The 12,276-nt window shown below is 37.6% G+C and overlaps 1 protein-coding gene across 1 annotated transcript in view; it reads right to left on the bottom strand.

The window, feature by feature from the left end:
- Positions 1–12,276, bottom strand: part of nphs1 (NPHS1 adhesion molecule, nephrin) — a 104,484-nt gene that overhangs the window by 80,000 nt on the left and 12,208 nt on the right. Inside the window, exons 3-4 of the mRNA XM_065280655.2 lie at positions 11,136–11,330; positions 6,236–6,358 (exon numbers count right to left, since the gene is read on the bottom strand). Of these exons, the coding sequence (XP_065136727.1) occupies positions 6,236–6,358; positions 11,136–11,330 (318 nt within the window). The remainder of the gene's footprint in view (positions 1–6,235; positions 6,359–11,135; positions 11,331–12,276) is intronic.

Below are 12,276 nucleotides of genomic sequence, written 5' to 3'. Positions count from 1 at the left end.
GGGGGCTGTTTTTTCAAATAAACATTTTTTTCTATTTTAGAATTGAATCATTTCAGTCAAAGTGTCTTGTGGTTGAGAAGCTTTTTATAAATGCTGGTAAATAAAATAAATTAAATATTTTCCTCAGTTCTATCATTATTTCTGTAATGTCTCTTCATTAGATGCCATAGACATCTAATACAGAGGAAAATGTTAACATATAAACATTACTGATTTCAAACATTGCTGCTTAATGCATATTACTTCGAAAGCATGCTCTCTTGACATATAGATTGATAAAATTAAGAAAGGCATGCTAAGAAATAAATTAAAAAATGATAAAACTTATCACTTGTCATTATATTTACAGTATATTATGCATCACTCAGAAAAAACATTTGTATTTATTCATAATACTGCCATGAATAATTTAATTCTTGTAAATGAGCATTTTTTTTATCAGACTATAATGTTTATAATCAGTAATTTCCCTTTAATGGCAATAAAAAGGTTATTATGGGCGGTTCACATTTCACGTCTAAATCCACGCGAAAAACTTCGACCGTCTGTTGGTTCTTGTGACATGACCTGTGGTGCGCTTGCGGTATTCTAGAAAGTTTAAATGTTTTTTACCTGATGCGGTGCGGACGCACCTGGAAAAACCAGTCGTGACCGCGTCACTTCCTTTATGAGCGCTCATACCACGCACTTATATTTGAAATAACGAACTTGAGCGTGCAAAAGACGTGAAATGTGAATCGCCCCTTAGTCAGCAGGGACATGACTTATTTTAACAAATGTCACTTTATTTCATTGGTATTTTACAAATTTGACTGTCTTTCGCTGCAAAACCCTCTTAGTGAATGCAAGCTGTTTGGCAGAAAAAAAATTCAGAACATAGCAAATGATAAAAGTCAGAATGTAAAAATGACTAAACTGAACTGCACATGGAGCTGTGAGCCACCTGACTGCAACATTTGGGTTGCATTCATGTCCAAGGACACACAAGGGACACAAGATCGCAAGTTCCAATTCATCTTCCGTGCACTTAGGAGCTGTCCACACGGAGACGCGTATCACTGTATACGTATAAATTTGTTATCGTATTGGCGTTTCATCCACACGGATCCGGCGTTTTGGGAGACTGAATCCGCTATTTTTTGAAACCGGGTCCTAAAGTGGATAAATCTGAAACCGACACCCTTGGGGTTTCGTCTGTACAGCCAATCCGTATATTTTGTGAAGCGAAAACGTCATCACATCACGTGCCGGAAGCGTCACACGTAACAGCAACAACAATAACGGCGGATTACGTGATTGTGTTCGTGCTATAGAAGCTACTAAAGCCTACTAGCTTTATTACAGCAAAATCTATTGCTTCTATGCAATTGTGGTGACCAACAAGCGATAATGGACAACACCATACGTTGGCTATGCGCATGCTCAAAGTCTTCTTCTCCGTGTATAGTGTATATCTGTGGCATAATTACAGCGCCCCATACTGGTCCGGCGTATATACTACACCGCTTTCAGTCGGTTTCAGTGGTTTCGTGTTTACGGATTCTTTTTTTTAGAGCAAGGAAAAAAAATGATCGGATAGGGAATGCACCAGCTTCGTGTGGATATAGCCTAAGAGTACTTTGTTGAAAAATCATCATGGTGTTAAGCGGATTTAGATGGGCAGTTGTACTTTTTTGTGATAAATGACAATTGATTCATTAGATAAGGCCCTTGTGCCTCGGTTGGGGTTGTTTAGTTTAGAGCCCTTTGAAGCTGTATTGAAACTGTAAACTGTTAGGGTCCACTAAAGTCTATTAAATTGACAAAAATCCTTAAATGTTTTCTTCAAAAAACTTAAATTCTTCTTGACTAAACAAAGAAAGAGTTAAAAATATTTTTTTATGAAAAGTGAAGCAATCCTTTAATATCATTATCTCATTTTTGACAGAGTTGGCGTTAAGTGCCGTTGAATCTGAGCTCCCCGACATAACTTTTCCAAATATTATCAGATTTCCATGTGTTACACATCGTTGGAAAGCTTGAAGACTACCCTTTCAGAATCTGTGAATAACTCAAAATGCCCCAGATCCGACTCGTGTCTCTACTTTCCGTGATCGGTTACATATATGACTTAGTTAGCGCAATTGGTATATAATTGTTTAGCACCGCAAAGGTCATGGTTCGATCCCAAAGGAACACATACTGATATGGAATGCACTAAAAGTAATTTTGGGAAACCATCTGCTAAATCTATAAATGTCAATAAAAATGGAATCAGGGCAGACAAAAATTTATACTAGGACTGTCAAAAGATTAAAGGTGCAGTGTGTAGATTTTAGGGGCATTTACTGGTGAGCTTGCGAATTGCACCCCTCCCTTTTGAAGCACAAAGAGAAGCTACGGTAGCCGTCATAGGACAAACACGTCATCGTCTGAGACAACGTTGTGACAAACATGCTATGTAGAGCAGTTTTTCCATTAAGGGTTACTGTAAAAACATGGCGCCAGCAAAATGACGGCCTCCATTTAAGGGGACCTGCTGTGTATGTAGATAAAAATGGCTCATTCTAAGGTAAAAAAAATACAATACGGTTCATTTCGTAAAGTCTTTATACACCAATGAAAACATAGTTATCTATATTATATTGCATTGCTGTCAAAAGATCTTTCTAAAATGTACACACGGCACCTTTAATCACAATTAATCGCATACAAAATAAAAGTTGAGTTTGCATAATATATGTGTTTGCACTGTGTGTAATTATTTTGTATAGATAAATACACACACATGGATGCATGTATTTTAGAAACATTTACATGTATATATATTTATTTAGATTTTGATACAATTGATATTATATATAAAAATATACATGATTTTTTTCTTTAACAAACATATTATGCAAACACAAATTTTGTATGCGATTAATTGTGATTAATCTTTTGACAGCCCTAATTTATACATTTGGCAGACACTTATGTTCAAAACAACAATGCATTACAACTTAAAAATAAATTTGTATCATTATGTGTGTTCTCTGCGTTCAAACCCATGACTTTTTTGTACTGCTAATGCAATGCTTTATTAATAAGCTATACAATTAAAATGTGTAATGGGTTAAAAACGATCCAATTGATGGGTTGAAATAGTCCATGGTTTGGTAAAAAACATCCTGCCATTAGGTATTTTTTAACTCAACATTTTGTTCTTTCCAATATTAACCAACCATGGATTAAAAGCAAACCAGCATTTTTAGAGTGTAGTTTACCTGAGAAACAAGACAATAACGCTGATTAGGAAAATGATGTTGGCAGTAAAAAGCAAACAAAATGTTTGTGACAATGTCTGGCGAGGTTCAAAGGAGCAAGAGGACATGACCACTTCATTGTTCAGTATTATAAGGTGCCACTTAAATCTTCTGTCAATGCGAACAAAAAAGAAACGTGCACACACACACAAAGAGAAGTCTTGAAAACGCCTCTTGCCAGCGCCTGTGGAGATAGCTATTGATGGCGTGACCATGCTCTTAGCTTCCAGCAAGCCGAGGGTGATTCATCTTGAATTAGGCCATTATAAAACATATCACATGGACATAGAGAATCCAATTAAGACCATGCCTCATCTTTTGGACTCTCGCTCTGTCCTTCTCTCCTTTTTTCCTCTCCACTCCCTCTGTAAAGACATTATGCCATTTGGATTGGATTTACTGAGGTAGATTAGAAGCAGACACAGCAAAAATCCATCCCGAACGCCTGCAATAGTGAGGTAATGGATGGGAAAATACTGCAGCCCTCAGCATCTGAATTTGCAAACGTCTATTTCAAAACTTCACATAAACAAAAACGATCCTGTCGTATTTTAGCTGCACGTGCCAGCGCAAAAATAAAAGACGGCGTGCATTATTTTTTTATTATTATTTTTTTTTTGGTGCATAAATACACAGACAAGTACACAAAATCCAAATGCATCTGTTCGCAGTGATCAACACGATGGAAATCTGCCGCTGTTGATGGAAGAGATGCGTGTGTGTATGTGAAACCGAGATGCTGTTACACCCATAACAATATTAACCGTCTTGTCTTTCCTCGTTTTCATCGCTGTCAATAAAACCTGCCGCCTTCCCAGGCGAAAGAAAAGCAGTCGCCACAGCAACCAGCCTCCATTATAAAGACACACACACATCTCTGAGACAGAAGAGGAAGTGAATGCTTGATGACTGCTAAAGAAAAGGGGCTTTCAGGACCCCCTGCCTAAGACATATGGGCCGGCTCCCACCACAGGAGGCAGAAGAGATGGAGCAAGAGCAAAAAACTGAGACTCAAAGAGATTGAGCGAGAGAGATGGAGAGATTGACTGGAAAAGGTGGAGTGAACTGGGAAAAAAGGAAAGTATGAAACATGAGAGAGAGAGAGAGAGAGAGAGAGAGAGAGAGAGAGAGAGAGAGAGAGAGAGTGAGAGAGAGAGAGATTGTTCAGCGATCCGGGTCAATAAATTTACTCCGTTACATCTGTCTCTCACGAGACGCCTCAGATTAATCTTGAAAGGTACGTTAAACACGCAAATAAACAATAAATATATATGTCCAAACTAAAATGCTTATAGATGAGGAAGCAAATCATGAAAAGCTGCTAAAATGATAATAGATGTAGCGCAGCAACAATTAATTCATGAATGTACCTTCATCTGAAGCTTTATTTTATCTTAGCTTTTTTTAAATGTGAATGCTTTTGTACGGCTTTCTTAAGAAAATCTGGCATCCTTAGATTTCAAGTATATATTGACGTGGTAACTGCTGTGACCTCCCCTGAATGGAAATTTGCTTAAAATTCAACATGATCTCATGGAAAGTTGTGTTATAGTCACGCAAAATTTTATTAATTTATTCGTGTGCATGGCACGAAATGTCATTTTTTCGTCCCTTGAACACAATTTTTTTTCGTGTTAAAACTTCTATAAATAGTTACTTGTGTCCGTGGCACGACTTTCTTTCTTGTGTCATTTTATGTATTGTTTTCTCATAGTTGTTTCCTATTTTTAAATGATTGTCGCTTGGGGTTAGATTTGGGGTTTGGGTTAGAATGTACTTGGTTTCTACATGTTTTCTTCCGCTTTTAAAACTATTCTCGTCTGGAGTTGGGGTTTACTTAAGATGTCTAAAAATGTAACAGAAAGTGATTCTAATCCCAACCCCAAGCGAAAATGATTTAAAAATAGGAAAAAACTATGAGAAAACAATACATAAAATAAAATGAAAAAGAAAGTCGTGCAACTAACGCAAAAAACTATTTATAGAAATTCGTCACGAAAAGGACATTGGTGCTCAAGGCACAAAAAAAAAAATGAATTTCGTGCCATGGACAGATTGGACAAAAATACATTTATCAAATTTTGTGTGACTATAATAACACGACTTTCCGTGAGATCAGTCTGATAAAATTATAGTACACATGCCCTCTTCTGATAACAAAAATTGCATCACGCCCACTGTACACAAACTGTCACATATGTGTAAAAATGGTCCATACTTCGGCCTTTACAGATTGATGCAACGAAAAACTTGCAGCCAAGCAATAAAGCACCATAGCACTGAAGTAAAACCCTACTGACCATTAAAAAACAAAAGTACGGTATATGAGAGCACTTACATGCAAATGTCAAACTTAGCATGAAAAGTAGTTTTTACTATCAATTTCAATAATCCTGATATCTCAGATGTAAATTAGGAAGAAAACAAACAAAGACATGAATAATCCACAATGCATCTACTTCCCTCAACTAAAAACAACCAAACGCTAACATTGTTTTTCATAATGTTTAAACTTTCACAATATACAGGTATATGTAACTTGGAGTCCGCTGCAGCATACTGAATTAAAACAAATAGATCACCCACATGAAATACGACATTTCCCACCCAAACAGCTTGCCCAGTTGAGCTTTTCTCCAGGTCTGAGACGTTTCCGGCTGTAGATGCTTCAGCTAATTGACCAAATCTTAAATGTGCTATCAATGCTGTCGTACAGCTGTGACCAATGGGACATCATGTGAGGGATTTTCCCCCGTACAGCTGAGAAGCACACGGTTCATTAGCATGCTGAACGTGCGTGTGGTGACAGGCGCAGTTTTGCCACCCTGTGTCACGCAGCTATTAGCAGCCCTGCTTGAGCGATCTGTCATGGCTAAAGTCATCCCCCGTGCTTTATTTTGGCCCATTTGCAGTACCCCTCATCTGTGGAAAAAGATGCCTTTGCTTACTCTGCACGTTGAGCCATGCCGTACGGGACACAATGGGGCGGCTGCTCACTGATCTGCCCACCTGGCACTCGTAGGGGCCGTCGTCCTCCAAACTCACGTTGAGAATCTGTAGATGGTACTGGCCTTTAGTGCAGAAAGAAGAAAATAAGTAAAAGATAAATAAATAAACACGTGTTGTGATTTCACTTCAGTTTTAATTCATTATGGTTCACACATAGTTCACACTGCATTAATAACCACAGGATGTTTGTCACACAGTTTGTAAAAATAAAATGTATAATACAGTAAACAGTATGGGGAAGATGCACTGGTACATTTATAACATATGCGACCTTGTTTATGAAATCCAGGATAAAGTCTCAATCAATTGACATGACCTTACTCAGTCAGTATTAAATATATCATGGTAATTTTTCACAAAATGAAAAAAATTACAGTTCTTTAAATTACAGTATGTAGGATGATTTTATGTAGAAAACAATAAATAAAAAATCACATGGATAAAACAATCTGGAGGGTTACTTTTTGATCAAAACTCAAAACTATATTTAAAAAATGTTCACTCACATTACTGTTGACCATAATATCCTGATCTAAGTTGGAGCTTTAGGTTGGAATTAAGGGTACTGTATTGGAGTGGTTTAGATCATATGTATATGAGATCATTTTTTCAGCCTCTGGGATTTTGAGCCCTCTTCAGCGTATCTTTCATGTGGTGTCCCTCAAGGTTCCATTCTTGGTCCCATTCCCTTCTTTATATTTACTTCTACTTGGATCTATTCTTAGAAAACATGAGATTTTGTTTCATTGTTTCAGAAAAGATACACAGCTCTATCTGCCATTAAAGAGGAATGATTCACACTCCATTACACCATTGCTTGAGTGTCTTGAGGATGCCGTTAAATTTTTAATCATTTATTGAGGGGGAAACAGAAGTTACCTGTATATTGTTTAGGCCTGGCGGTGCTTGTAAGTCTCCGGATTTAGATTTAGGTGTTTTAAGACCATATGTTAGGCCTACTGAAAAATATAGGTGTTATATTATATTGCAGATTAATTTAGCAATTAAGTTTCGTTTAGTGGTTTAGAGAGAGTTATACTGTACACGCTTTTATTTCTACCCGTCTTGACTATTGTAATGGCCTCTTTGTGGGCGTTAATCAAACTTATCTTTCACATCTACAGATGGTACAGAATGCTGCTGCTCGCCTATTAACTGGTACTCTTAAGCATGAACATATCAAACCTATACTTGCATCTCTACACTGGCTTTCCGTACATTTGAGACCAGATTTTAAGACTTCAATGTTAGCTGGGTGCTAACCCATGTAATGCTTTAAAAAGTCTCAGATTTAATACAGGCACATACTCCAGTAAAAGCAATTAGGTCGGCTAATCATTCACTCTTGGCCATTCCCAGAACTAGACAAAAAGCAGGGGGGGTCGTTTTGTGATGGCAGCTCCAAAACAATGTAATAGTTTGCCACTAAATGTAAGGCAGGCCCAAACACTAATTTTCAAATCAAATCTTAAAGCTTCTTTTTATAGTCCAGCATTTAACTCAGTTTGACATCTGTTCTTTTATGATTTCTATGTTTTATAATTACTGTATTGTTGTTTCTACCTCCATGTTGTGGTTAGGGTGGCCATTCGTGCCAGTTACGCCGGACACGTCCCAAACAGGTTTTCCGGTGCGTTCTCCGTAAGTCGCGTTGGTCGACCGCATCAAGGTTTAATATTTCGGGTTCAATTTCAGAAAAGCAACCATTACATTTCAAGGTAAGAGTGAAACTACAATGATTGATTAAAAGAAGTAAATCTTAATTTTATAATGTATTTTAACTGAAATGTGAGAACCTGATGATGTATGCACTTCCGGAGAACAAACCCGAAATCCTGTTCGGGACATGTCCGGCGGAATTGGCACGAATGGCCACCCTAGTTGTTGTATTGTCTATTTTATTGCTATTTCATGTTTTAATTGTTTAATTATTGTTTGTACAGCATTTTGAAAGACACTTGCTATGTTTTTTTTTTTAAGTGCTGTATAAATAAACCTAGATTTTAATAAAAACACATTGTTCAATATGTAATAAATTGATTTCTGTTTATAGACAGTTTTATTTTACTTTATGCCGCAGTTACGCACCTGGCCCGAAGTTAACTTCTGGTCTGCCTAAACGGACCTCTGGAGCAAATACTTTTGGAAAAATAAAAATGTTTTGGTTTCCAAAGACAAGAAGACGGTGATCATGCATCACCACTGTGTGTACTTGGCAGTCAGGCAAAAATTTAAGGATCTGTCACATTATATACATTCATTTTACACATGTTAGCTATAATTTGAACTTAAGAAGTTAAGTTTGGGCCACAAAAGCCATTTCTTTATGTTGTTGCAGCTGAAACCGTCTATAAACCCACCTGAACTCTAAAACCCAAGCATTTGAGAAATGATTCAAAATTGTGTTTTTAGATAATCAACAATGTAATATAGTTGTATTAAACTCAAAAAAATCTTCCGACTAAGGAGGATTCAGAAAAGCTTTCATTTCAAGTGTTTTATGAGTCCTGCTATTAACATTAATACAGAGATTTGAGAGAGATGTTTTTATATCCCGTTTTAATTAACACGAAACAAATCGAAGTAAATAAATCCCAATCGTCAAAAAGCAGAGCTAAATTTTTATGCAATGCCAAATTAATACCACCAATTAGCTCCCAATCCTGTGGAGAGAGGAAAATGATTCATTATATTTATTGACGTCTTTAAACATCGTTCCTTTGTGCGCTCGCGTTATTTACTGTACCAGCAGAATACTGTGCCACCAAGGGGTTGTTTATTCTACCATTCTGCCAGGATTAATGGCTGCCTTCACCAAGTTTATGCAAGCCGATCGTGCTTTGAACATTTTACTTTTCTCCTTTCTCTTTCCTCTGAAGGAACTAACATGCAGAAAATAGTATCTTGATATGACAACTTCCACAGCTCAAAGAAGGAGGTGTCAAGCAGGATGGCAAGATAATTAACACCAACCAGCAGCAATTTTCAGATCCATGCGATCATAGAAGAAGAGGAAACCACTTTCAAATCATTAATGATTTTCCACTCTCTTGAAATTGGGCTCGGCACACGCCGCGATGGTGCTACCGTTCGGGGTGTTTGCGAGCATGTATCGAGGAGTCTAATAATTACGCCTCTGACAACCGATATGAAACGCCGACGGGGACTCTGGCCCGTTCCTTTTTTCATTTTCTGCTTGAATGTATCTGCAAGCATCTGTGCACCTATCACTTGTCACGGCATTTGCGAGAGATCACGCAGGTGGGCGCCTGTACATCAATGCATTAAAGCTGGAAACATTAAAGCGTGTTTTTACGATATTATTGTCTGTCTTTTATCCATCACACTATCGATATCCAGTTGCAAAAAGAGGGCCAGTAAAGATCGGGAGCGCTTTTAAGCACTTGGCACGGCTGCCTCTCTCATGCAGTGCTGGATAAGCGCTTTTGTCCTTTACAAAGAAGAGCAGATGCCCAGGCCTTGTTCAGTATTGTCTTTTAATTGGCTCTTTTTTATAGAGACAATGCATTTTGGCCAAACATCATAGGTTAGTCGCGCTTCAGGCCACTGCACAATAATCTCACTTTACTCTCAATGGACATTAAAAATAGAAGTAATTCAGTGCTGATTTTTATCTTTTCAATTTATTTATTTATTTATTTATTTATTCAGAGGAGTAAGGGAGGGCACTGCGGTCCTCTCACTTAAAAAAAGCTAATTTCTTAAATCCGTCTCCGATGCTTAAATTAGAAGTCCTTTGATAGTGTCTCACAAAGCGTTTTAAAGAGAGCCAAGCGCATTTTGATGAGCAAGGCTGTGTGTAAACTGAAAATTGAGGCTTGTGTGCTCAACTGCACATTATGAGAAAAACAGTCTCCGGTGATTAACGTTAATAATCTTTCGTGCTAAATAAAAATACAAGCAGGTTTTCATTCAACTTTTACAATTTCCTACACAGTACACTGTATTAACTTACTGTGCACCACGTGCATGAATGTCTAGATCATTTTTAACCCCAAAATGAATAATGAAACAATTTCATATTTTTTTCAAGATAATGATTTTTTCTGGTAAGACAATGGTAAGCACACAGCTCTCTCTAAAAATGGCTGGCTCATTTTTGACCCATAATGGGAAAATATTGGACAGAGCACATGTTGGGTTAAAAATTACCCCATAACGGGTTAAAAATGACCCAATGTTGGGTTTTTGTTGTGCAACCATGGAGTATAATAACCCAGCAGTTGGGTTAAAACAACCCAGCAGTGTCTTCTGTCTAATACTTAAGTGCATTGTAGGAAAACAAATATTATGGAAGTATTGTGATAAATGATGAAGAAGATATTTTAATAAATGACGGTAAGCACACAGTTAACAGTACACTTGAATTTCATTGTATTGTTTTTCCTACTATGGAAGTCAGTGGTTACAATCAGCTGTCCATCATTTATCACAATATCTTCTTTTGTGTTTATCAGAAAAAAGAAATTCATAAAGGTTTACAACAACATGAGGATAAGAAAATGATGACAGAATTTTCATTTTTGGGTGAACTATCCCTTTAAAATTCTGTACTGGATATGGATTTGGGGAATGAAATGTCACATAGACGTGTTTTCGTGAGATATAAATACACAAATGCTTACCCAACTTCACGATTGTACTGTAACACTTTCAACTTGAGATGTTGTTTCAAGAACACGCTCACATTCTCGAGCCCTACAGGGACACTGGCTCGCTCACGCACATCTAGCAACTTGTCAGCAAGTATATCAGCAACTCGAAGACGTTTGTTTTTAATCACCGCATGTCAGTCTTTCCATCCCTCAGAGCTCTCACCTCTCTGCTGGTCTCCTGTCATGCTGTAGCGTGAATAGCCGGGAAGCGATCTCTGGGGTCCCAAGAGCAGCCCGTCTTTAACCCACTGCACGGCCCCAGAGGCCCTCAGCACTTCACACTTGAGCAGAGCCGTGGCCCCCGCCCTGACCGTCATATTACGTGGCTCTGTCTTAAATGCCTGCTGCCCACACACACCTACAAAGAGAGGCACAATAAAAAACAGTGGGGGGAATGAGGTGAGTGAAGGTTAGGATAGAGAAATCCTTTATTTACAAAATCGGAAGGCTGCTTGGTTATCAAATATCATATCAGGGTTCAACACTTTCTTCAGGACAAAATTGTTATGGAAATATTTATACTGAAACTGTAAGCCCATTCAGATAACATTCATAAACAGTAACCAGTAGTGGGAACGTCCACTGGTGCATTAACCGCCATTCCAAAGTTGCTGGTAGTGTAAACGCAGCCATATATTTCTACGACTGCACATGAAGCACATGTTAACTGCGTTTTTATCCTTTGGTCTTACAGACAAGTACATCAGAACTGCCACTGGTGCACTTTTACAAAAAGTACATGCACAACGTCCTTGGTTTCAATAGAGCCATTGATAACTAGTTATGAGAGCTGGAAACAGGTTGAGTTAATACAGCTCATCATATTGAGATCCAAACAGAGCAAGACTCTCTCCTCTCTGGCCATTTATTCTCCGCCAGTGTGCTGAAGGTCAACAACAACAGAGATTTTTTTTATCAAAATATTTGAAATGATAATTTATAGTCATTCAAACTTCTATAGAAACCTATATAAAAACTCTCTCATAATTTAATCAACGTCATGCCATCTCAGATGTATATGTGACCCTGGACCACAAAACCAGTCATAAGTAGCACAGGTATATTTGTAGCAATAGCCAACTATACATTGTATAATTAAAATTATCACTTATTTTATGCCAAAAATCATTAGGTTTTTAAAAGCCAAACCAAACCGTGTGGTACTATGCAATGGAAAAGCGCCATAACTGAACCCTAAAATCCGAGGTATATTATAAAAATTATGAAAAACAAAGGTCTACAAGGGTGATTCTCACAAAACCATTGAAACACCACGGCACTAATGATTTTAGCTATAAAATGTG

The sequence above is a fragment of the Paramisgurnus dabryanus genome, chromosome 8 (assembly GCF_030506205.2).
Source record: "Paramisgurnus dabryanus chromosome 8, PD_genome_1.1, whole genome shotgun sequence".
NCBI classification, from domain to species: domain Eukaryota; kingdom Metazoa; phylum Chordata; class Actinopteri; order Cypriniformes; family Cobitidae; genus Paramisgurnus; species Paramisgurnus dabryanus.
Note: the sequence above shows the minus strand (reverse complement) of the source record. Positions and strands in the feature narration are given on the sequence as shown.